The sequence below is a fragment of the Dreissena polymorpha genome, chromosome 16 (assembly GCF_020536995.1).
Source record: "Dreissena polymorpha isolate Duluth1 chromosome 16, UMN_Dpol_1.0, whole genome shotgun sequence".
NCBI classification, from domain to species: Eukaryota; Metazoa; Mollusca; class Bivalvia; order Myida; family Dreissenidae; genus Dreissena; species Dreissena polymorpha.
The window spans coordinates 27,424,713-27,451,878 of record NC_068370.1 but is presented as its reverse complement, the minus strand read 5'-3'; the positions used below and the strand labels follow the sequence as shown (position 1 = coordinate 27,451,878).

The 27,166-nt window shown below is 35.3% G+C and overlaps 3 protein-coding genes across 3 annotated transcripts in view; 1 reads left to right on the top strand and 2 right to left on the bottom strand.

The window, feature by feature from the left end:
• Positions 1-1,694: 1,694 nt before the first annotated feature.
• LOC127861548 (mitochondrial import inner membrane translocase subunit Tim29-like) lies at positions 1,695-5,870 on the bottom strand. The gene is made up of 2 exons (XM_052400156.1): positions 5,712-5,870; positions 1,695-2,358 (listed from the first exon to the last, which is right to left on the bottom strand). The coding sequence occupies exons 1-2, from the start codon at positions 5,821-5,823 to the stop codon at positions 1,802-1,804; spliced, it is 669 nt and encodes a 222-aa protein (XP_052256116.1). The 5' UTR covers positions 5,824-5,870; the 3' UTR covers positions 1,695-1,801.
• The window catches only part of LOC127861540 (protein YIPF1-like), a 25,124-nt gene continuing 3,763 nt past the window's right edge, over positions 5,806-27,166 (top strand). The window contains exons 1-6 of the mRNA XM_052400140.1: positions 5,806-5,963; positions 7,455-7,607; positions 8,431-8,602; positions 10,550-10,663; positions 12,435-12,589; positions 26,722-26,904. Of these exons, the coding sequence (XP_052256100.1) occupies positions 5,961-5,963; positions 7,455-7,607; positions 8,431-8,602; positions 10,550-10,663; positions 12,435-12,589; positions 26,722-26,904 (780 nt within the window). The 5' untranslated portion in view covers positions 5,806-5,960. The remainder of the gene's footprint in view (positions 5,964-7,454; positions 7,608-8,430; positions 8,603-10,549; positions 10,664-12,434; positions 12,590-26,721; positions 26,905-27,166) is intronic.
• On the bottom strand, positions 20,010-23,503 carry LOC127861541 (palmitoyltransferase ZDHHC7-like). The gene is made up of 2 exons (XM_052400141.1): positions 23,356-23,503; positions 20,010-21,942 (listed from the first exon to the last, which is right to left on the bottom strand). The coding sequence occupies exon 2, from the start codon at positions 21,927-21,929 to the stop codon at positions 20,832-20,834; it is 1,098 nt and encodes a 365-aa protein (XP_052256101.1). The 5' UTR covers positions 21,930-21,942; positions 23,356-23,503; the 3' UTR covers positions 20,010-20,831.

The window sequence follows — 27,166 nt, the reverse complement described above, 5'->3', positions numbered from 1 at the left end:
TTTAGTGTAACATTTGTTGAAAAAGTAAAAAAAAAAAAAAAGTTCCCTTTTTAAGAATGTTAATGTTATTTCTATAACCCTAACTATTGTATTGCAGAGAAAAAAAGTATTGCTTACCATTAATATTTCCTGCAATACGGTAGTAAGTTGACTTACAACAGTATTGCAGAGAATTCAAAATCCCGAACATGTCCAATTTCAGCGCAAGAGAGTAGTAAGTCAATTAATTCTACAAAGTTATTATTTTTATTAAGATATATTTTCTTGATTATATGAAATATGTTTGTTTCTCCATTCTTTAATAAAATGTGAAGTATTTTGTTGTTAACAATAAGAATGGAGAAAATGTGCTGTTTTTTGCTTCTCCTGTAAAATTTCAAAAAAAGCAGTTAAGACAGTCTTGCGGGCAGCCCTCGATATAGGCATTTGTAGTAGTTACATGAAATCCTAACCAAACATTTACAAAAGGGCACATAATTCTGCTCAATTGCTGGTCAGAGTTATGAAACTTGGCCAGTGACCTCAAAAAATGACCCTAAACGCAAGTTTCAATTAAATACCTGTTGTAGATTCAGTTACCGGTATATCAGTTGTATAAAGAAGTTGCATGTTTACAGTAATCAAACTTTCAAGTAATAATTCTGATAAATTGCAGTTAAAACTTATGGAACGTAAAAAATGAACTTCCACAATGACCCTGAACACATATTGGAAGTTTCAAGTTTTGAAGTTTGAAGTGAATACCTATAAAAGAAACAGTGATATGGATATGATATGTTGCATATTAACCTCTACCATAGCATTACGCAGACACTTACGACATTTGGGTGGGAAATATCAAAAGCTGGGACTATTTGGTGATAAGTTTTGCAAAAAATAGTCTCTTTTGACACTCTGGTCAAACAGGTGTTGATTTGTTGAGTATTCAATGTTTTAAAAATGATAAACAATAGTCACTGGCAAGCATGTTTAATTGTGCAATACGCATTTGATACACCATAGTTGACACCATGGGATTCAAATCAGGACTTACTCTGCCATTCGCCTAATTAGCCATTGGCTACAAATTGACCTATTTGGCTAAAGAAAATTCTACTTGGCTACAACTTTTTCTTCATTAGAACTTAAAAAATAGCCCAAAATAGACGAATTTTGCCAAAACAAGGCGAATTTGGCTAAAGAAATTTTTGAGCCAGGGGAAGCCCTGCAAATAAGATAAAGAGCAAAAAGTCGTCAACAAACAGAAGGCTGATAGGTTGGCTTTCAGTCAAACTTAAAGTTATTCAATCAAATTGAGGCTATTTCTTGGTATACTTGAATTGCAAAAGAATTCCAGGGCCTTATTTTAAAGAATGTTGCTGATGATTACAATTATTCAAATGTTTTTTAATAAAGCATTTCTTCACACAGACATCTTTAGTTGCCCAGGGAGGCATATGGTATATGTTGTTCATTTGTAATTGAATTGCTCGTTGAATTGTTTACACTGAATTTATTTTATTTGTAACTTTCATCTATAAATTCTATGAAACAGATAAATATTATAATTGGGTGCAATTGTCCCCAGTTTACTTTAGCAAGGTTGGGAGTAAATTTTAACTCTCTTAAGAATGTGGGACATACACATTATGAAGGATAAGCCAGGGGTAAATGAAAACCAACAGTGCAAAGTGATATGAAAGAAGACATGGGTATATAATTATTGTCTTTTATAATGAAATCATAAAATAACTTTATATTAAATCAGGTATGTGTATTAATACACAGCAGAAGTCTGGTCACATCATTTATTTATTTATCATCATTTATTTAACGTCATATCCCATCGCACCGGTGAATCTCTGTTATAATGTTTGAAGTCTTTATTTGGTAAACCGTCACCCAACCATTCATCAGGCTGTATGTCATAGTCCACCATTGCTTTCTCAAGATTAATCCAATGTCCTAGAATCCCAACATCTATAATAGTTTTATGGAACTCCATCCAGTGGGGCCTTACATATTTACAGTTCGCTGCATACAGTCCAACATCATCGCCACTCTCACGAACACACATCAGGGAACACACACCGAGATTGTAACAACGCAGTTGTTCAAAATTTCGAAGAATACAAAGACTGTCAATAGCAGCTTCACTTTTTGGATTACGAATACGGTCACTAACAAGCATGAGATCGATCAGGCTTTGGGTAAGCTTTGCATGAAATCCGATTTCACCAGGATTAGTTTTGAAGAGCACCATTGTAGAGCCAAGGAGAGACAAATACACGCTAGTCTTCAGTGGATGTTTTTTCATGTCCTGAAGTGTCTCCACGCCAACTGTTTTGTAGTCATCATAGATATTCTTCAGGTAGTTAACTGCAACAAAAAAAGATGCCTACTTTGAAAACATAGCTGGCAGTAAATAACAATAAAAATAAACTAACATCAGTGGGTTGTTTCATCTTTTTGGGAATGGGGCCGGATCCTTTTGGATTGGGAAATATTGCGTATTTTTGCCATGATTGAGAAATTAATTTTGTTAATTTTTAAAATTGATAGAACAAGAGGTGTCACCACAGAATGACTTATGCCCCCTATAAACGCTTGATAGAAGTTATGATCTTTTTCGAAACATAAACGCAGATTTCGAAACCTAAATGCGGACCCTAAGTTCAAGGTCAAGGGGTCAAAATTTGTGTGCGTATGGAAAGGCCTTGTCCATATACACATGCATGCCAAATATCAAATTGCTATCTGAAGCAACATGTTATGAGCAATTTTCGAAACCATAACGCAAAGTGTGACAGACAGACGGACGGACAGTCAGATCACTATATGCCCTCCTTCGGGGGCATAAAAACTGATTTTATTTTATTTTCTATGGCTAAACTTATAGAGCTGGATTTAGAGATAATTTACATGTTTAGACTTAGTAAACAAATATTCTTTATTGGGAACCTTCCACCACATACAATAGTCAAAATTATTATAGTTTGTGCATAGCATCTATCTCAGGCCATCCTTAAAAATTCTTTTGTTTGGCATAACCCAACCGAACCACTAAAATCGGCCCGACTGAATTTTTTTTGTTACTTTCCAAAAATAAATTTTTTTTGGCTCGCCGAAACTTCTTTCAGCTAAATTTGTCCTTTCCGCTTTTTATCCTTTCCGGTAATTTGCGTCATTTAATTGAATGCTCATTCAAGGATATCTAGAATAGCAATGAACAAAACGCGTACCGGTATTTATTTGAGTCGCCTATTTATTTGACATATGCATATGCCATTAATTAGACTTTAAATACAATTAAACCGCTCTTGTTTTTCTCGTATCCCTTTAATTAAAATACGCTGCTGTCGTTAAGGATAGTTTTGGAGTAAAAAAAACAAATTAATTAATTATCACCGTTCAATTCGATTCGGCAATTGGCAGAGATGTGTAATATTATCGCCATATAACTAATTAATTAATTATCACTCTTTAATTCAGATCGGTAAATATTCGGTAGAAAGATAAAAGTGGTCAGCTTAGAAATATTTATTGACGGGTATTGTCACGTTTTTGTTTCATTTGCTTATCTCTTTATACGACTTTCCGACCGGTCGCTATTTTGGAGGCAGACAGCCATATTAAATGTGTATTCAGATTATCGGTATACCACATCTGCGCATGAATGACCCAATATTAGCTGATAGCTCCACCCGTTCTCACGTTTCATTCGACAACGTCATGTCATGTGTAAGTGAGCTTAATGCTGATTGGCCAGCTACCATGTGCACTTCATTAACAATAAGGTCAAGCAATGTCTAATCGGGTACACGCCGGGTTTCGTTAACTGTTCGAATTGCAAACACTTTCATTGAAACAAAGAGACAAATATAGAAAACCAGTCCGGATTAAAAAGGGCGGATGTTTTCAACGAAATTTTACTAGATTTTCGCATTTTCGCAATTTAGATTTTTCTTGAGCCAAATTTTCAATAGTTTTGCAAATGACTCAAATGGCGAACGACAGCGCAAGCATTGCGAACGTGTTATTATTGGAATAAATAATCACTACTACAGGGCTCCCACTGTCGTTTGCCAATTGCAAAAGTATAGCGAATTTTTGCTCTAGAAATATAATTTGCGAATATGCTTAAATCTTGTTAAATTTCATTGAAAACACCCGCCATTTTGAAGCGCATATGGTAGCGGGCCAATCAACATTGAATTCGCTATCGGGTAATATTGGGTCATTCATGCGCAGATCATGGAATACACAGTTGATATTGTCGTCTGCGTACAATATAACGGCCGATGGCAAAAGTCGTATAAAAAATAAGTAAATGAAAAGAAGCTCTTTATAGAAAAAATAGACTTACATATACACAGAGCTCCAGATAAGGGCCGTACAGCCGTAAATACGCCTTTTTCATGAAGATTTACGCATTTATTTTAATAAACTGGACGTACAATTACAACATTAATATCCATTTTACGCATTTACGAACAAATTCTGGCCGTACCGATACGTCTGCGTCAGCGCGGCGTGATTTGTTGGTCTCTAACCTAACGGTGCTTTTCGTTAATTTAAATTACCGAACAGCTGTAGACTGGGTTCATATATTATTGTCTATTCTGTCGCGTGATTTCCTGTACTTTGTAAATCCGTCAAAAACGATATGTCTGCGCGCAATTGAATGCCGGCTTAACCGAAAGCGGCTCAAAACAACACTTTGCTGTCATATAATGACTACATACGGCGTCTTTTAACCATCCTGACATTAAATCTGTAAACCCAGAAAAAGACATTGTTGCCCCGATATTAAAACGATTTGATTGCATCGTTGGCGTAAAACGTTAGAAAACACGATGGGAAACGGATGAGACAGTGAAATAAGTGTTCATTTACTTAGCTTACTAGTTGGCTTGTGGTTTCTTGTCAAGAAAAATGAAGAAATAGTATTAGTCGTGAGTTTTAATGTGCAGTTGTATAAGCATCATAATTCAGAATGGAAAACCTAATACAGTAACTGTTTAAGAAGCTACATATATTTATTTTAATTGCTGCAACTGTTTCTGTAAAAGTCAGTTATACACCCTTCAATATCCAAGAACAATGGGTAGTACAATACTACCTGTATTTTTGGATATGGTAGTACAGGTACTAATTGATTTTAAGCGTTACTCCTTTTCTTTCTGTCAGTGGCAGTACCGTTACTAATTTCACAAATCCTTATCTGGAGCTCTGAATACACATGCGGTGATACGGACGGTGCAGAAAAATCTTTACCAATTTTCTTTCATGAGGCAGAAGACTTGGAGCTTTATTTGAATATTACCTTTCAGTTTGGTATATGTCGGAGTTAAATGTCAGAAAAAAAATACAAAAAAAATCCCTACTCACCGACCCACCCAAATTTACCTGGGTCGGGTTATGCCAAACAAACAATTTTTTAAGAATGGCCTCAGTACGAGGCAGTACCATTCTTAAATTCCTATCAAACCTATAAGCTTACATTACACTTAAACAAATTGAGTCATCCCGGGCAATATTCAATAAATATATCAAAATATTTTACAGTTTAGTCAAAAGTTTGCTTTTACGTTCACTTTCAATGGGGTTGCAACTAGTGTATACATATATATAACCGATTGCCGACCGAAAAATTAAATCCGAAAATGTACACACTAACATTCATGCATCTCGGAATTAAACCATGCAAAAAGTAAATAAAGAATACACACATATGCGTTTTGATCGACTTTCTTTTACTTTTTCGACGACACTCTCTGCTTCCTTGACAACAACGTCTGCCCCCTTTTCCAGAGATCGAAGAATTTGGAACGACCTTCTCATGTTGTTTCATCATGTGTAAAGCTCTCACTGACAGAGATTGAGCCGAACCAAGGGAGCTAATTTTCTGACAAGTTTGACATTTCAGACAACAACAACAAAACAACAACAACAACTGACGTGGATACAATCAAAACAAGATGGTATGTGTCCTATAATTTGTATTTAATAACTTCCATACCAGGAAATGACAAGACACTTGAATTTCTTTAAACTTGCTAAACAGAAGCACAAGTATTCCATATGCGGATTGTGTTTTTTTTACGTACACGATCTTGTAAATATTTCGGATAAGACTTTTTTCGGATAGTCATTTCTGTTATGCTATTACTTATGACTTTTTATGACCCGGATCAAATGATCGGGGGAATATTGTTTTTGGCCTGTCATTCTGTCACAAAATTTTAATACTAAAATGTTATGAACTCTTCTGATGGTGTTCCAGTTTAAACATGTATAAGATTAACATAAGATTAACAGTTTCAAAGACCTTGAGGTAATCAGTCTTGTAAGCATTTTATTTTCTTCTCTTCCTCTTTTCACTAAACAACTGCACACTTCTTGACGCTGCGAATTCCTCCACATCTGGGCCATCTTCTTTTATTCGCATTAGCATCTTCGCTGCTTTTTCTTGCCATCTCAGAGCAATATGATAGTAATAATGAACACGTAAGTTTGCCCCTGTCAAATTAATGTGCAAACTATAACTGTTGTACATGCTTTCTAACTCCGGATATATTGCGTCTAACTCGGATTGTGAACCGTTAGCTCCGCCCATTCTAACATTTCATTCAACAAAGTTGGTGTAAGTTATCTTGATATTGATTGGCCAAGCTAGCATGCGCGCTTCCATAACAAAAAGGTCACACGTGGTCGCTTACTGTGGTGCAGACCGGGTTTCCCTTTTTGTTTAAATGCTTACGCTGACAATGAAACAAAATTGAAAACCAGTCCGGATTTGAATGACAGACAATTTTGGTAAATTTCAGCCGTAGTTTTCGATATTTTTATTGCAAAAAAAACGTGCGTACTAGGGACTCTCTGTTGGTTTGGAACATGCATCCTTTCTCAAATTTATGCGTTCAAATACGCATAATTTAGCATTTCCGAGAGCCCTGGGCATGCATGTGTATCTCATGAAGCTGCACATTTTGAGTGGTGAAAGGTCAAGGTCATTTTTCAAGGTCATAAGTCAAAAACTACAATCCAAGGGAAGTAATAAGCTTTAAAAAGGAAATAATTTCTAAACCTGCCAAATGATATATTGAAATATTATTTTTAAGCGGCGCAATAGGGGGCATTGTGTTTCTGACAAATACATCTCTTGTTTTTACTTAGTTATGCTACACCACGGTATTCAGTGAATAACAGAAAGGAATAATAGTAAGCTATAGTAATTGCTATAGAATATGTTCTCAGGTGCTGTTTCAATTGGTATTATTTTCTATTAAGAATTTTGTTTGGTAAGATAACAACAATTGTTGGTTTGTCTCAAATATTTAACCATATGGGCTGGCACCTATATGATTTAATTGCTATGAATCCAACCCATGTTTATTTATTGTATTTTATACAACGAATCACAAAAGAATTAAATTAACAGTTATTTATTTGTTTGTTTTATTTTTCTACAGAGCTCAAAGGATGACCTTCAGTTCCACGACTCTGGTGGTCAGGAAGATGTGATGTTTGACCGGTCAGGCGGACAGCTACACACATTTACCAGTTTCCCACACTCAGCTGTAGATATGGATGATGAGGAAGAGGAAGGGGGAGATAAATCTCAAGTAAATACATGGTCCATATATGAAAATATGTATATCTAGACTTTAAGCACATACTCTGTTCCACATATCAACATATCAACCCTTGACATTGTATTGTGGGGAGGTTCCAGTAATTTACATTAAATAATATCTATCTCTCTTTATTTAAATATGTAAGCGGTTAGTCATGTGATAATTCGGCAAAGGCCACAGAAAATCTATGGAAAATCTATAGAAGATGGAGGGGTGCATATCTAGCTTTTAAGACCAGTCCAAAGTTAAAATGACATCCTCAAAAATAAATATTGAAACTTAAACAGAAATACAAATAAAAATATTCAGAAATTAAATAAAAAAGTGAAGTATGAGGGATATAAACTTTTTAGAATATTGATTGTAGTTTTGATCCATATTACCATTTTAAGACTTGAATTACTAACCTAACCTATGAACAATGTGCATTCAACAAGGCAAACTTGTAACAGCTCTAATCTTACTGTCATGAACATGTGTTGTCATGTATGCAAACATGAAACACTAAAGTAATTAATTTTAAGCATATATAAAAACTATTTTCTTTGTAGCTTGAACTTTTTGCATACTTAATGTGTGTACATGTACATGCCTAATGCACGAGCCTCTGGGTTTATGCATTTCAGTTGTATGCACATATATCATCGGAGTGTTTCTGTAACAATATACCAATATATTGTTTTGTATAAATTATTATTGTATTTTAATACAACTTTTGTCTATGGCAATATAATGCCACAACATTAATACTACTTGTCTTTGTACCAAATGTCATGAATAGCTACATTCTTAAATAAATCAACCATTTTAGTTGCTGAAAGAAGGTGAAAAGAAGTCCCTGTCATTTTGGACATTTGAGTATTACCAGCAGTTTTTTGATGTGGAGACTCGTGAAGTATTTCATCGTATAGCAGGGTCTATGATGCCAATTCCAAATCGGAATTACCTCCAACAGAAAATTCGGCCCAATCCAGATCTTTATGGTACGTGTGATACCATGGATATAGCAAAAGATTTAGAGTGTACATGTAAGAGCAGGGCGCTTTGCCTGCACCATTCTGGTTTCCCCTTTTACCCCTCTAGATAGATAGATCCAAATATTTCAAAGTCTGTTAAAGTTTAATATATTTGTGAAAATATTGCATGGCAAATGAATAGACATTAGTATAATGCCATATGTACAAGTGTTATACAAGGAATATCCTTACAGGTGTAAAAAAAAGATAAAATGACAAACATGGTTGTATATTCTACCATCTGCCTTTAAAGCAAGGTCTTGCGCCTTTTGTAATCCTTGATTTTTTTGTATGGATAAAGAGGTACTTTTTGCAATTTAATCTGTAAAATTAGATTCTTTATCAAAATGAATAACTTTTAGTCGTTTTTTTTTATTTCTTTCATATTCTGAATTTTTTTATTTGGAAACCGGTCTAAAATAATTTATAATACAAATATCTATTTTTAATGATTACCTGTTACAAACAATGTGAAAATAAATTGATTTATATTATCATCTTAACACACACATTGACAAAAAACATTTCCATGGGCTGATTTAGTCATCTACAATTGTATAAAGCACTTTAGGCTGTCAGACCATGCTGAATATCAGTGAAGGCTAACAATGGTCTTTAACATACACAGATTTTATATCAAGCAAATTTGTTGAATTTATATCCTGGCCAAAACAATTGTGTTTATGAATGGGTGCAAATCCCTGATATATGGTATAGTCATGAAAAATAATTTAATGTAGGGTGATTTTTTTATGAATTGCAATAATACTTATTGATATCTATACACCCATGAAGTTTCACGTTGAAATCTTGTAGCATATCTGAGATATAGCCCTGAAAAGTTACAAAAACAACAAAGGGCCATTAATCTAGATTATGGTTCTTGTATATGGCACTTTTTCCCATCTATTTCCCATTGATTTCTACACACCCATGAAGTTTATGTTGAAGTGATGTATCATATTCCACATATAAACCCCTTAAAAGTTCTATCATACAAATACAACAAAGGGCAATAACTCTTTTTAAAGAAAGTGTTGGGTTATAGTTTTTGTGCATGACTCTTCTCCTCATTGATATCTATACACCTGTGAAGTTTCATGTTGATATCTTATAAAGTTATTGAAATATAGCCCTAAAAAGTTTTGTGACGGACGGACTGACAGACTGAGGGACAAACAAACGGTGAACGCCAATTCTATATCCATCCGCCTTTGGCAAGGGATAAATAATCATCTCTAAATAAATAGTTATTTGCACTCAGAACAAAGTTTTAACTGCAACAGATTTACTGGGTATTATTGTATCTAAGTACATCCAAGTGAGCAAAGATGTTTTCAAACTTTAACCATTGTAAATTTACATAATGATTAAACATTAAACATCTGGGTCATGGAGTCTGTTCATAAGCAACAACAATCGCTATACCTGTACAATCAACACGAACTAGATATTGTCTCGTAATTTTTGGGTGTATGATCGAATATCTGCCCATTTCACATTATTGAAAAAAGTAATGATAGGGAGACCAATTGAATATCTTACTTTATTATCACAATCACTTCTCCATTCAAATTTTCTGTCAAATTACCCACTTGATTTCAAACTTGAAGGGAAAATATTAAAACTTTGGTTGTCAAATAGCTGTAATTGTTGGAATTTAGTTATTGAAATACATGATCCGTAATGATAATGTTTCTGCTAAAGGGAATAACTTTGCAAAAATAGGAAGCATTGCAAAAAATAATTTTTTCATCTCCCTGTAAGTCACCTTTACAAATAGGAATGCATTAAAATGATGCAGGGCCAAAGAAATTGTTCCAGTCAAGAAATGCAAAAAATAATCTTCCACCCATAAATCACGGCTCTGTATCAGTTGTAATCCATGATTTTATAGTTGGTTTATCATTTCAGGTCCCTTTTGGATCTGCATGACACTGGTGTTCACCACAGCCATTGCTGGCAATCTGGCCAACTACCTGTCAGCTGGGGGAAAGGACTACCAGTGGAGATATGACTTCCACAAAGGTGCAAGGCAGTCTTAAACTTATTTTAAGCCAGTTTGGTTATATTTCTATGCCCCCAAAGGAGAGCATATAGTGATTGGACCGTCCCTCCGTCCTTCCGTCACACTTTGCGTTTAGGTTTCACGTTTAGGTTTCGAAAAATGCTCATAACTTCTATGTCCCTTCAGATAGCAACTTGATATTTGGCATGCATGTGTATCTTATGGAGCTGCACATTTTGAGTGCTGAAAAGTCAAGGTCAAATTCATCCTTCAAGGTCAAAAAGACAAAATCAAAGCAGCACAGTAGGGGGCATTGTGTTTCTGACAAACACATCTCTTGTTCTTTATGGTTTTTATGCCCCCAGTAGGGTGGCATGTAGCAGTTGAACTGTCCGTCTGTCCATCAATCTGTCTGTCCGTCCAGAAATTTTAAAATTGCCCATAACTTTTGCAATATTGAAGATAGCAACTTGATATTTGGCATGCATGTGTATCTCATGGAGCTGCACATTTTGAGTGGTAAAACTTCAAGGTCATCCTTCAAGGTCAAAGGTCAAATATATGGCTTCAAAGCGGCGCAAAAGGGGGCATTTGTGTTCAGACAAACACATCTCATGTTTTTTAACAAGTGGTACATTTTTCTTCTGGTGAGGTGAGTGTACACTTGGAGACTTTTCTAAATTTAATATCTCGGTTATGAGTTAAGATAATGATTTAATATTTAGAATGTTATCATTTGACTACATTCTGAACATGCTGACAAAAATCATCCATCCATGACGATTTTATGTTTTAGCACGTGTGGTATGTATGATTTAATATTTTTGCAAGTGGAAATAGTTAAACACGATATTATTCTTTAAAAAATCCATTTCATCATTTGAGTTGGGTTATTTCACTAGGAAAACATCAAATTTATTCTAAAAAATGTATTGCTCATATGAATATTTAGGAGCGCAACCAAACATTTTGGCAATTGCAGGCTACCTGTAAGTGTATTGGAGACTTTTGTAACACAACACTTTTCAACTTGAATATCTCACTTATGAGTTAAGAGTTTGATTTCAAATTGTACATGTGATCATTTGAATACATTTGGTGCAAGCTGACCATAAAATCATTCATCCGTGAAGCTTGGACGCTTAAGCACATGGGGTAGATAGCCTGCAATTTGCCAAAATGCGCGGTTGGGCTTCTGAATATTTTTATAAGCCATAATTTTTGTAAAGTTTATCTTATTTTTTCTTGGTATTAGAACCCATCTTAAATGATTATATTGTAATACAGTTATAATAATATCGCATTTCACCATTTCCATGTGTTGAAAGATGAAACCATACATACCCCACATGCTGAAGTGTCCAATCGTCAAGGTGGAATAATTTTATCTTGAGCTTGTCCATAATGTATTCAAATAATCACGTGAAATCTTTGTGTCCAAAATCTTAACTCATAACTGAGATATTCAAGTTTGAAAAGTGTTGTGTGAGGAAAGTCTCCAAGTGTATGATTGTTCACTACAGTATACCCAACTATTGTTTTCGAGTTGCTAAAAATCTAGGCAAAAAATTGAGTTGTAATGAAAATTGTTCCAGTTTTTTTATACAAATATGAGTTGTGGTAATATTAAAATGAGACATAAAACACCTATATCAATCAAGCAGCTCCTAGCTTTGGAGAAACAATCATATCTAAAGCACTCAAACACCCTTTGCAATGTTCCAATACCCTTCAAAATTAAGATGGTCAGGGGTTTAAATACATTGTTTAGAATATCTTTTTTTCTTTTAGTAACATTTGCAGCATCTGCAATCTTCACATATTGGTGGATCATTCCTGCGATCATGTACGGACTGTTGTGGTGGCGTAAGTCCCAGGCTGGCTTCACTTTCCTGGAGATACTGTGTGTGTATGGGTACTCCCTGGCCATCTACATTCCCATTTCGGTAAGTTATGGGTACTCCCTGGCCATCTACATTCCCATTTCGGTAAGTTATGGGTACTCCTTGGCCATCTACATTCCCATCTTGGTAAGTTGCTGTGAATGGGAACTCCCTTGCCATCTACATTCCCATCTCGGTTAGCTGCTGTTATGTTTCTTGCTTTATTTTCAAGAAAAGCTTAGTTGGTCAGAGCATGGCATGAGGATAATAAGCAATTGAGCATCGCTTTTGGAAAATGGGGCTTTCTGCATGTGCCTCTAGTGCAGTCTGCACAGGCTAATCAGGGACGACTCTGCTTTTATTTTAATTTTTTGTTTAAAGAAAGTCTCTTTGCAAAATTCTGTAAAGGCAGAAAGTATCGCCCCTGATTAGACTGTGCTGACCGCACAGGCTAATCTGGACTAGTCTTTACACGAATGCATGAAACCCCATTTTCCCAGTGTGTTCCATTAACCACAATTTAAAATGTTCTACCAGCTTTTATGTCCAAAGTCATAAATGAAGAATGTTGATGTAGGACTGTAAGGGTGCAGCAAGTTTTAAAATATCTGGTAAAACATGTAAGCTCCCTTGAAGCAAGTGATATGTGGATGTACATATCCATCAGGCAAATCATTTATCATTTTGAGATTACTTTTGCATCTTTCTTTGCAGTTATTTTCTCCTTTGGTTTATAATAACGTAATAAATTATTAGCTCATCTATTTTTTGAAAAAAAAAAATGAGCTATTGTCATTACCTTGGCCTCTAGTCTCATTTATAAGACGCGCAAAGAATTTAGAGATACTTTTTATATGGGCTAAATTCTTTGTAATGTCTCATAAGTGGAGGACCATTTTTGTGGCGGACACCAGAAAGTTTAAATTTTCATCAATTTGCGTAAAATTGCAAAATAACATTACCAACTCATTCAGTTTTAGTTCAGAAGTCCATTTTTACCTCAAATATCGTTGAATTAAAGTTAGAAAGGCATAAATTCTTCAGTCAAACTTCTGCTTAAATCACAACAATATTACTGACCTCTTGCCATATTATGAAATGGATTTAATTATCAACCAATCAGAAGAAGGCATTACCGCGTAACGTGTACAGTAATTTTATCATCTTACATGAGCTTTGAACGCCGACTTTTACCTAACTAGATCTAGTATGCTCATCTTTGTCGATTTAATAAGCATAATGTTCAAAACAGATATGTTGCAGATTCTATTCGCTCTTCTAAGTTTCGGCAACATTTTATGCACGTCTGTCTGTGATGTTTTATTACCTACATTTTACGTTACATAGGACGTTACATAGGATGGTATCAATATTATTTATAATATTATTTATGTACAGTATAAAAATTAAAGATGTAATTTATTTCAGAACTTTTTAATTGTCACATAACAAAAAAAAGCAATATGTAATTAATCCAGAAAAGAATAATAACATCTGTTTACTATGTAACGCTCTGCACCACAACAGACGAACGCATTCTGTATTTTACGCCGTTTATTCTTCCACACTTAGAGCAGATGCTTTACATCGAGGCTGTGTTATCGATTTATATCTACACAGCAAACGAATCAAGAGATATTGAAAATTTGAATAGTGGTTGGATTTAAATTGCTCAGGCGCGCAAAATTCAAAGTGTCATTACATGATTTTTACGGAACATTATCGAGAAATGAATTATCTACACTGGTATGTAAATATTATTGCAATCCGTTGATATTAAGTGTCAGATATCGGGGCTTGAATGTTGCGCACAAAATCCTTGTGCAACAATATAGACAAAAAAGGAAAAAATCCCACCTTTAATCGAATGGTTCAGCCATTGGACGCTCCAAATATTACCAATATAAAAAGTAGCTTAATATTTGAGAGCGTCAACAAGTTGGAGTACTTGGCGTCGTCGTCCGGTTAAGTTTTGTGTTTAGGTCCACTTTTCTTAAAAAGTATCAAAGCTATTGCATTCAAACTTGGTACACTTACTTACTATCATGAGGGGACTGGGCAGGCAAAGTTAGATAACTCTGGCTTGCATTTTGATAGAATTATGTGCCCTTTTTATACAAAGAAAATTTAAAAATTTGGTTAAGTTTTGTGTTTAGGTCCACTTTATTCCTAAAGTATCAAAGCTATTGCTTTCATACTTGTGACACTTACTAACTATAGTAAGGGGACTGTGCAGTCAAAGTTATGTTACTCTTACTGGCATTTTGACAGAATTATGGCCCTTTTATATTTAGAAAATAGAAAAGTTAAGTTAACTCACAAACTATCATAAGGGGACAGTACAGGACAAGTTGCATAACTCTGGTTGTCATTTTGACGGAATTATGGCCCTTTATTGACTTAGTAACTTTGAATATATGGTTAAATTTTGTGTTTACATCTACTTTACTTCTAAAGTATCAAGGCTATTGCTTTCAAACTTCAAATACTTTCATACTATCATGAGGGTACTGTACCTGGCAAGTTGAATTTTACCTTGACCTTTGAATGACCTTGACTCTCAAGGTAAAATAATAAAATTTTGCTAAAATTGCCATGACTTTTTTATTTATGATCAGATTTGATTGATACTTTGACAAAACAACTCTTACCTGACATACTACAATAGACTCCACCCAAACCATGCCCCCCCCCCTGAATCCCCCCCCCCCCCCAAAAAAAGGAATTTTTTATTTTTATTTTTGAAAGATCATCTTATAAATGATCACACCCTCACACTATACCCAGCCCGGACCCCCCCCCCCACAAAAAATATTTTTTTTAAACATGGTAAAAAAACCAAAAATATTTAATTTTTTTTTAGCTCACCTGAGCACAACGTGCTCATGGTGAGCTTTTGTGATCGCTTTTTGTCCGTTGCGCGTCGTCCGTCGTGCGTTGTCAACATTTTGCCTTGTTACCACTCTAGAGACCACATTTATTGCCTGATCATCATGAAACTTGGTCAGAACATTTGTCCCATTGATACCTCGACTGAGTTCGAAACTGGGTCATGATGGGTCAAAAACTAGGTCACTAGGTCAAAAAAAGAAAAACCTTGTGAACACTGTAGAAGCCACATTTGATGCCCAATCTTCATGTAACTTTGTCAAAATGTTTGTCTAAATGATATGTTGGTTGAGTTAAAAAATGGTTCTGGTCCGTTGAAAAACATGGCCGCCAGGGGGCGGGGCAGTATTCCTTATATGGCTATAGAGAAACCTTGTGGACACTCTTAAAGTCACAATTTTGTCCCAATCATCATAAAACTTGGTCAAAACATTGGTTTCATTTCAGCTTGGAAGAGTTCGAAAATGGTCCAGATCGGTGAAAAAACATGGCAGCCAGGGGGCGCGGCAGTTTTCTTGATATGTATTTAGTGAAAACATGGGAACATGATGTCACATTTTTGGTCCAATGTTCATGAAATTTGGTCAGAACATTTGTGTCCTGTGTAGTTAAGTTTGGTTTTATTATGTCATTATTATGTACCATTTACCATTAACTGTTTTATTTAATTTTTCATAACACAGAATATTCATAATTGACAACTGTTTTAGTCATTATTACTTATGGTAAGCCTATCAACTAAGAGAAAGCTGAAATGAAGACAACATGTACACAATTTTGCAATATCTATCTCCTGTTTAACCTGCTGAGTCATATTTCCCAATCTGTTTTTAGTTCTGCTCTAGAATTTGTTAGACCCCAGATATTGATCATTGCAGTGTGTAACTATTTACCACTCAGTTTACTGATCCTCTCACTGTGGCTCGATTGGTCATTGTCGGCTCGGGTACTGCTTACATGTACCCCGGATACTCTTAAGTATAGTAACATGTACCCCGGGTACGGTAAATATACTTAAATGTACCCGGTCGATATTAGACTGTACCCGAGTTGTATTCCCGCTCAAAATCCAATGTCGTAAAACACGCTACCGATTACCATAGAACGATATTGTTTATCTTAAACAAACTTCTCTTTAAAAAAAAAACTGCATCAACATGCTTTTTGAGTATAAGTTTTGATAATATAGAGGCCCTTTAACAAGAAAATTTGACATAAAGTGAAAATAATTAATTATAAAAAAATAGCCAACAACGACCGATTTAGCATTAAAATTCTCGGGTAAGATTTAGTATATTTACTGTACCCGGGGTACATGTAAGTATACTTAAGAGTACCCGGGGTGCATGTAAGTAGTACCCGAGCCGACAATGACCAATCAAGCCTCACTGTGCTGTATGCCAGATGTTAACATCAGTGGTCAGTAATAAAAGCTGGTTGAACTGTTTGATATATTTTATTTCACAGTGGGAGTATTTAATGCATGTTTTTAACAATTAACAAAAAAATATGTAATTTAAATGGGAACTTCATATCAAAACAAGATTCCATAATGATTCACTCTATATATTCATATTAAAGATATGTTAGCAAATATCAAATGGATAGTCTATGAAAACAATAAGGAAATAATTTCAATTATAAGTTTCTGGAGATAAAAAACAAATTCAGAATAATCTTCAAAATCAAGATTTACCCTTCTTATTTGCGGAGTTCATTTATCAAGATTAATCATTTTCAGGCTTAATGTATTTAAACGATGTCAGAAAATTGAAAATTAAACGGTAATGAATGATACACAATATTAATGAAATGAAATATAAAATTGATACATTTTCATATTTCTAAATCGTTTAGTGTAAAACAGCCTACTGTTGAATAATATGTTTATAAAATGATTCAAGTAAACGGCAGTACCTTTACTTAATTGAATTACAACCAGTCAGCAGTGTCATCCTGACCGGAAATAAGCGATTGTGGAATAAATATTTTCGCATTACATAAGTGCTCACAAAGTTACATAACTCGTAACCATCCCGTGACCAGTTCACATGCGTAAGTAAACGAGACCGCACTACCACACCTGGATAGAACATCTGAGTTCGAAAATGGTTTGGATCTATAAAAAAAACATGGCCGCCAGGGGGGGTGGTGGTCTTTTTCCTTATATTTATATAGTAAAAAAGCTTGTGAACACTCTAGAAGTCCTATATTTTTTACTTAATCATCATAAAATTTTGTCAAATATTAGTTATGTGGATGTCTCAGACGAGTTTGAAAATGGTTGTGATAAGTGGAAAAACATGGGCACCAGGCAGTGGGGTAGTTTTCTTTATATGTACATAGTGAAAACATGTGAACAGTCTAGAAGACATTATCTTCATGAAATTTGGACATATCTTGGAAGAGTTCAAAAATGGTTCAGCTGTGTTAAAAAAAACATTGCCGCCAGAGGGCCATTTGTTGTTCATTCTTCATGAAACTTGGTTAGAACATTTGTTTTATTGATAAATTGGGCTGCAAAGAACAGGTCATTTCTTTTTATCTCAGGTGAGCGACTTTGGGCCTTTCAGGCCCTCTTGTTTTATTGTTGAAAGACCGTTTTTTTTTGCATTTGTAATTCTTATTTTTGGAAATTAATGTAATAAATGACCTTACCCCCACACCATACACCCCTCTCCACCCCACCCCTCCATCTTTTTGTATTGAAGTATTGAGATAGGTCCCTTCACCTTTAAAAAGAAAAATAGATGAGCGGTCTGCACCCGCAAGGCGGTGCTCTTGTATGTTAAGTTGATTTCTTTAAGTCATTTGCAAGATTTAAGCCAATTTACTGCGCTCTATATGGCAATTAGTCTAACACAGAGTGTAAAACTCAATTTAACAAAGAGACGTCAGAAAAATAAATTTTCCAAAATTAATGAATACAGCATCAGATGAAGAACAAAAGGTTATTACAGTTTTTCAGTTTTTAGATTTTTGATGATTTACAATATTTAAATAGATCATTAGTAGATAAATATCTCAACTATTTTTGTATATGGCTTGCAATCATTAAAACACAAGTAATTTAGCTTGATACTTCAAACGTGTTTGCTTCAATACATCTTTTAATGCATGTGCATAATTATATATATAAGCAATGACTTTTGGGGCAATATTTATTCAATGTGGACAAGCAGATGGTGACAGGTCAAAATAACTTGCTGGGCCTATGCATGTGGGACCTAACCCTTAGGTTAACCACTTTAGACTGTTAACTGCAATACTGGTATACACTGCAACGCCGATGTATCGCGGACCGTTATATCGCGCTGTCCAATATATCGCGCTTTGGCTATGGCTCCCAAAAAATCCGACAAGCATAATCACTAAATGTCATGTTTTAATCTGAGAATTCGCTAACTTGAACAAAAAAAAAACCGGTTCTTGCAAGTATTAACACCCTATATGCCACGGCTTACTATGGCACGCAGTGAAGCGTGAAAAACAGTCGATAAGTGACAGTGTTGTGTACACACGGCTGGGGTTGTTTTTAACACTTAACAAATAACCAATAAGTGTCATTTCAAAGGTAATTATGGCAGTTTACTGGTATATAAATCGTTTAATTTCGGTACTGGTCATGAATTTCTTTGTTCTAATAAAAAGCGCGCGAAAATTGGCGTGGGTGTATTTATTTGTAAATAAAAGTTTCGTAGCGGGTACAACATTGAGATAATTTAATTTCCATAAAAAGTTTCGTTGTAAATTTCAACTAAAGTACCGCGGTATCTCGCGAATTATGTGACATTGACATTTCCTCTTAATAAAATATAATTCAAACACGCTGTATCGTTACGCTGTTTCAGTTCCTTCATTAGGACTATTTATAAGGGTTAATTCGAATCTATGCACAATTATATTTTAGACGTTTTTTTTAAGGCAAGATTTTTTTTTTAACTGTTTCGCGATCGATCGTTCAAGAAAATGAAAACAATAATTTACATTTTGGTGTTTATGATAAATACAGATACGTATGTAGTTATGAAAAATGTTTATTGTAGAATTGGTTTGCAATTATTACTATAAAAATATGTAGCATCGCCGTATATAAAATGAAAACATTGGGGAAATTTGACAAATTAACCGCAATACAATTTAGTTAGACATTTCTCGAATTATATCGCGCGCCGGATATATCGCGCTCGCGATCTTTGGATCCCAACAACCGCGATATATCGGCGTTGCAGTGTATTTCACCTGTGTTTAGTGCAGCTTATTGGTTGTTGCCATAAGAATTAGAGACCATTTTATTTCGATATTTTTGTGTCAAGTGTAGTCCCTGATAAGCCCGTGCCCACAGACAAATCACGGATATGCTTTCTGCTTTTATGGAATGTTTGTTTGAAAAATCAAAAGAGCAAGGCTCCTTTGTAATTAGTTTAGGCTGATGTCGGCAAGGTTGTTTTAATTTAAAAAAAGCTGTAATCCACTTATTTAAAAGCCAAGTATATTCCAGATTTAACGAATCCCTTAATTTCATGTCAACAAAGTAAAGTGAATCAACAGAAAGAGGACACAATGAGTTAACTGATAAATATAAATGTACATGTAATTGGTAGAATATTTTATTTGGCAAAATCAAAGCCTTGTCAGGGGTTACTACAAACTCATTATAAATACTACTGAAGCATTCAAACTACAAACTAGTAAATAATGAATGTGTCAATATTTTGTCATTGTTTCACCACAAGTTCATTCGAAAAGAATATGAGCCTGGGAAAATGGGGTTTAATGCATGTGAGTAAAGTGATGTTTCATAATAGCCTGTGCAATATACACAGACTAATGTGGGAAGATGCTTCCTGTCTGGATCTGGTTTTCTTTTAGGAGAGCCTTTCTTCAAACAAAAAAGTATATAAAAGCTGAAAGTATTGTCCCTGATAAAAGCTGAAAGTGTTGTCCCTGATAAAAGCTGAAAGTGTTGTCCCTGATAAAAGCTGAAAGTGTTGTCCCTGATAAAAGCTGAAAGTGTTGTGCCTGATAAGCCTTTGAAGGCTGCACAGGCTAATCTGGCCTTCACTTAACGCACATGCAGTAAAACTTTTTTCCAGAGCACATCTCATAAATTTCTCATGATGTGCAGCTGTTTACTAAGTAAAATAATACAACAATCAAAACATCAACTGTAAACATAAACAACATTTGGGTTTACTGTTTTGGAAATAAAACTATGTTCTCAAATCAAAATTGTTTTTATATGTGTACAGTATTTTAGCCAACAAACAAACATGTCATTATGTTATTGCCTGTATAATCTCTAATATTTAACATATAATGTTGTTTCAATAACTTAAAGAATTGTGTAATAACCTGTAGTACTGTACTATCTTACAAATTGCCCTTTTAGGTTTGATTCATTGAACAGCAATGATTATTTCGTTTTAATTTTGGTATGGGTTATTTTATGGTAAGGCCACATAAAAGGGTCATCACAAGGCAGGTAAAACCAATGTGCCAATGGGAACACAATAGTAAATAGCGGTTGAGATCCTAGAACAGCCTTGACCTTGGGACCAAAAGGTCGCGGATCCAATATATGGAGCTTTCTTTTGTCGACCTTGGTTTGTTCAAACTGGGTAATCCCTTCAGATATCAGCTGAAATTGCTCTAATAAAAATGCAGTGCTTAAGAATATAAAAAACAGATTAAGAGTGAAGCTTATTACTAGGTTTGCATAGTACAGACTTAACTGTCCAGTAACCAATTTATACATTGCCACAGGGAGAAAACAGTCCCAACCTGTGATTTCTAACAGCACAATATTGTAAAGGTACGGTACAAAATGTATCATAGCGTAAGTGGTCCCGAACGAAGCCCACATGAGAAACACAACAAAATGGCGCTGGTTGTGGAATCCGATACAGCGGCCTGCAAAGAAGCAATGGTGGTCTCGTTTCAGTATGCATGTCTCACAGAACGAGCAATGATGGCATCGTGGGGGTGCGTTGAGGCGACAATAGAAACAAGGCTTCCAGGACCAATATGTTTGCTTCTTGATGATTGGCTTACTTGTTTCAATAGCCTCCTCTGAAAGTTTTGTATTCGATTTTTTTCTATTTACAGTACCATTTTCGCTAGTTTCTGCCTTTAGTTTATCTTTTTGGAACCCGTTGCTTTCCAAAATGGGATCAATATTCCATTTCATCCTGTCTCTGACGCCTTCTGTAAAGTTTTGATTGGTTGAAGTGTTTACAAATCGTATTCCAATCCAGTTTGCCATCATTTGAATGTATATTAAGAGGGAAAAACATTTCTGGAAGTACCATATCCTAGGTAATGGAGCTGTTGTGTCCTCGGGTTTTGAGTTGCCATAGTGATAGTCAATGAGGTATGCATACCCAAAGTAGACCACATAAGATATGGTGTAAACATACAGAGGTGGAGCTATGAGGTCGAGTATTTCTGCCATCGCGTCTGTATTTGGTCTTGGCTTGACAAGATGTCGCAACCTTGTTTTAATTCTCTCCATGATGAGTTAGACTCTGAAAAAAGGAAAATGAAAATTATCAAGCCTCGTTCTGTGAAAACAGGGCATAATGAATGTGTGTTCAATGTCATCCCAGATTTGCCTGTGTAATCTGCTTAGGCTTATTAGTGAGGACACTTTCTGCTTCAATGGGTTTTTTGTCTAAAGGAAGTCTCTATTTAGTGACAATCCAGTTTAGACAGAAAATGTTGTCCCTGATTAAATTGTGGGGACTGCACAAAATAATTTGAGACGACACTTCAGGCTCATGCAATTTGCCCTTTTTTCCATAAGACTGTTTAATGCAAACAAGGGAGGCTCGCCATGTGTTGTTTTCAAACTCATAAAGTTGCCGTATTGTAATGGATATGGTGTCCTGAACCGGGAGGTCATGGGTTTGATCCCCACTAAGGGAATGTTCTTTAGATCTCTACCCCCATAGACACCAAGTACTGGTTCTAGGCCCAGGAAACAGACTCGAGAATGTTTCAATAAGCCCGGGTCTTTCGATGCAATCAAGCTTCAATAAATAGGTTTAAACAAAACTCATAAGGTTGGAATTGTGGTATGGCACACTACCATCTGAATTTACTGGTTGTTAATACTGTTCTTAGTACTGTAATCACTTCAGAGTTATCTTTAGTCTTCCCCATGCATGCAACATTTTATGCAATTTACTTTGCATGGAGTTAATTTATTGGGAAATTAAGCCCTATAAAAAAAGCTTTCAAATCATTTTTACTTCTTGTCAATTTAATGTATACAAACTGATTTACAATTTATGGTTATGCATTTAATTGAAAGTGGATTTCAACAATACATCCTGGTCCCTGTCTTAGTTATTAAAACAAGATTAAGTTAATACTAAAGTTTGTAATTTAGACAAATATACCTTCATGATTTTAGTTTTTGAATATGTTTGTGGAATAATTGATGTGTAAAGGATAAAAGAAATATGAATAAAATTACTCTTATTTAATTATCATAAATAAAAGTGCTCAGTTTTATGCTTCTTTATAAAATGTATCATATTGTAAATACATGCCCTGGGATTGCCCGAGAAATTATAGAATTATTATATCATGGTTTTCAATTTACATGTACAATCCATTATTACTACGAAGTAATTGCTATTAATTACACATTTTTAAGATATAAAAAAAATTATCTTCCATAAAGAAAATACATGTTCAATTTCAGTGAGATCTATACTTAAGATATCATAAGTTAACTCCAGGTATTAATTACAATATTGTATTATGCTGCACATTTTGATACTGGTTAGAAGCATTGATAAAAGATTTGTCCTGTGTGACCTTGCAAAATAAATTGTGACAAAATAGATATTTAAGGAAGAAAAATGTATTTACACCAAAATCATGATATCATAAATTATGAAATGCCAATGATAAGTTTGAATTATATTTACCTTTATTTCCATGCAATATGTAATCCTCTTTCCTTACCCCACAATTGTATTAACCTGACTACAAATAAACATGAATAACTGAGTGGAGAAACACCCAAAGCTTCCAAGATTGTGTCGCCAATATTGATTATTGAATTGGGTAGGTAATCCAATAATCAATACTCTGCATGTACCAATAGAAATTTCCATCATGTACAAACATGTACACATCAATATCTAAAATCTGGCTTTGAGCATTTAATTTATGTTTCAAGATTTCAGTCATCATCATCATTATCATCCTCTTCATCTTCTTTTTCTACAATATCATCATGGTCATTAAAGTCAATATCATCAACAATGACATCATCATCAAAATATTCATCAACATAATAATAGGAATAATTATAATAATAATAATAATAATCAGGAGCAGCAGCAGAATAATCATTACCATCATCATGATCATCATTATCACCATCATCATTATCATCGTCATTGTTGTCATCATTATTATCATCATCACCATTATCATTAAGATTGTCATCATCCTGATCATTGTGTAAACCATCATCTTTATCCCACTCATGTGCTTTAAATGAAGTATCATTTCAAATTGTTCAACAATGATTTATCTCAAATTATATGACTATTTGTTTATTGGCTAATAAGCCATGATTTTTAGCTCACCTGATTGCTCAGGTGAGCTTTTGTGACCGGGCGTTGTCCGTCGTATGTCCGTCTGTCCTTCCATAAACATTTGCTGGTAAACACTCTAGAGGCCACATTTCTTGTCCCATCTTCATGAAACTTGGTCAGAAGCTTCGTCCCAATGAATCTCGGCCATGTTCAAAACTGGGTTGTGCCGGGTCAAAAACTAGGTCAAAAAAAAGAAAAACCTTGTAAACACTGTAGAAGTCACATTTCATGCCCAATCTTCATGTTACTTTGTCAAAATGTTTGTCTTAATGATATCTTGGTTGAGTTCCGATCCGTTGAAAAACATGGCCGCCAGTGGGCGGGGCAGTTTTCCTTATTTGGCGATAAAGAAACCTTGTAAACACTCTAGAAGTCACAATTTTTGCCCAATCATCATGAAAGTAGGTCAAAACATTGGTTCAATTGATGTCTCGGACGAGAACGAAAATGGTCGAGATCGGTGAAAAAACATGGCCACCAGTGGGCGGGGCATTTTTCTCTATATGTATATTATAAGTGGCAGTTTTCCTTATTTGGCTATAGAGAAACCTTGTAAACACTCTAGAAGTCACAATTTTTGCCCAATCATCATGAAAGTTGGTCAAAACATTGGTTTTATTGATATCTCGGACGAGTTTGAAAATGGTCGGGATCGGTGAAAAAACATGGCCGCCAGTGGGCGGGGCATTTTTCTCTATATGTATATAGTGAACACAGTAGAAGTCCCATTTTTGGCCCAATTTTCATGAAATTTGCTCAGAACATTTGTTTTCTTGATACGAGAGTTGAGTTCAAAAATGGTTCCGGTCAGTTGAATAACATGGCTGCTGGGAGGGGGGCAGTTTTCTCATTATGCCCCCCCCCTTTCAAGGAAGAGGGGGTATATATTGTTTTGCTCATGTCAATCTGTCCGTCCACCAGATGGTTTCCGGATGATAACTCAAGAGTGCTTATGCCAAGGATCATGAAACTTCATAGGTGCATTGATCATGACTGGCAGATGACCCCTATTGATTTTCAGGTCACTATGTCAAAGGTCAAGGTCACGATGACCCGAAATAGGAAAATGGTTTCTGGATGATAACTCAAGAACGCTTATGCCTAGGATCATGAAACTTCATAGATACATTGATCATGACTCGCAGGTGACCACTATTGATTTTCAGGTCACTAGGTCAAAGGTCAAGGTCACAGTGACCCGAAGCAGTAAAATGGTTTCCGGATGATGACTCAAGAATGCTTATGCCTAGGATCATGAAACTTCATAGATACATTGCTCATGACTCGCAGATAATCTCTATTGATTTTCAGGTCTCTAGGTCAAAGGTCAAGGTCACGATGACCCGAAATAGTAAAATGGTTTCCGGATGATAACTCAAGAACGCTTAGGCCTAGGATCATGAAGCTTCATAGGTACATTGATCATGACTCGCAGATGACCCCTTTTGATTTTCAGGTCACTACGTCAAAGGTCAAGGTCACGGTGACCTGAAATAGTAAAATGGTTTCTGGATGATAACTTAAGAACGCTTTTGCCTAGGATCATGAAACTTCATAGGTACAATGATCATGACTCGCAGATGACCCCTATTGATTTTCAGGTCACTAGGTCAAAGGTCAAGGTCACAGTGACCTGAAATAGTAAAATGGTTTCCGGATGATAACTCAAGAACGCTTATGCCTAGGTTCATGAAACTTCATAGGTATATTGATCATGACTCGCAGATGACCCCTATTGATTATCAGGTCACTAGGTCAAAGGTCAAGATCACAGTGCCAAAAAACGTATTCACACAATGGCTGTCAAGGGCACGGTGACTCAACTTAAAAAAATGGTTTCCGGATGATAACTCAAGAATGCTTACGCCTAGGATCATGAAACTTCATAGGTACATTGATCATGACTTGCAGTTTAAATAATGATGAAACTTGACCAGGATGTTTGTCTGGACAATATCTAGGTCAAGTTTGACATTTGGTAAAGATTAAATGAATCGACTCCTCTCAGATGAGCGAACTAGGGCCATCTAGGCCCTCTTGTTCTTGAATTATATCTTGATAGGTTTATTGGCAAATATACAAGGATTTACTTCAAATTATGTATTTGTCTGTTTACTAACTAATAAACAATGATTTATCTCAAAATATGTCTGTATATGTACAATGGCTAATAAACAAACTTTTATCTCAAAAATCATCATTTTAACTTTATTAGCTTTGACAAATAAACCATGATTTATCGTAAATTATTCAATTTATTTAACCTATACATTCAGATCCAGTGGGTTTTCAATGTGACCTGGTTCAAGTGGGCATTGGTCATAACAAATTATATGAGTCCACTGAGAAAACGGGATTTGATGCATGTTCTGAAAGTGGCGTCCCAGATTATCCTGTGCTGTCTGCCAATTAGGGATGACACTTTCCTCCTTAACTGCATTTTCGTCAAGAAGTTTCTTCCTTTAAATTAAAAATACCACAATAGCAGAATGTGTCATCCCTGATTACCCTGTGTGGACTGCATATATGTTTATTGACAAATAAACAATGTTTTATAACTTTTATCACAAAATTTCAGGTTCTCTTGGTGATCAATACGGCATGGTTAAAATGGCTCATTGACCGTCACAAATTATATGTTTATTTTTTTTATTGACAAAAACATAACGATTGATCACATAATTGCAGATCCTGTGGGTTATCAACGTGGCCTGGTTCAAGTGGTCGTTGGTTGTGGTGGGTGCGTGTCTCTCAGGCGGGGTCCTAGTCATCACGTTCTGGCCTGCACTGAAAGATGACACGAAGAAAATAGCCCTGGTCATTGTCAGTCTGATATTCGTGCTACATCTAGCACTGGCCGCAGGATTTGTGGTAATTTGTTTTGAAAGTTTTGCAGTAATTTATGGTTATTTTAACCACTTATATTAATTGAATTAAGAAAATGGATTTAATCAGTGTCAGCCTTATATTTGTGCTGCATCAGGCCCTTGCTGCAGGATTTGTGGTAATTGTTTGGTAGTGAGATGTGGTGATAGTTTTGTAGTGACTTTTGTAGCCCTGATCATTGTCAGCCTTTTATTCGTGCTACATTGTACATCTGGCTCTGGCTGGAAGATTTGTGGTAATTTTCAGG

Excerpts from the sequence above, each read along its gene's own strand:
- LOC127861548 (XM_052400156.1), bottom strand. The coding sequence starts at position 5,823 with ATGAGAAGGTCGTTCCAAATTCTTCGATCTCTGGAAAAGGGGGCAGAC. Across the intron at positions 2,359-5,711 it reads AAGTCGATCAAAACGCATAT|TTAACTACCTGAAGAATATC; the intron begins GTGTGTATTCTT and ends TTTTTGTTGCAG.
- LOC127861541 (XM_052400141.1), bottom strand. The coding sequence starts at position 21,929 with ATGGAGAGAATTAAAACAAGGTTGCGACATCTTGTCAAGCCAAGACCA.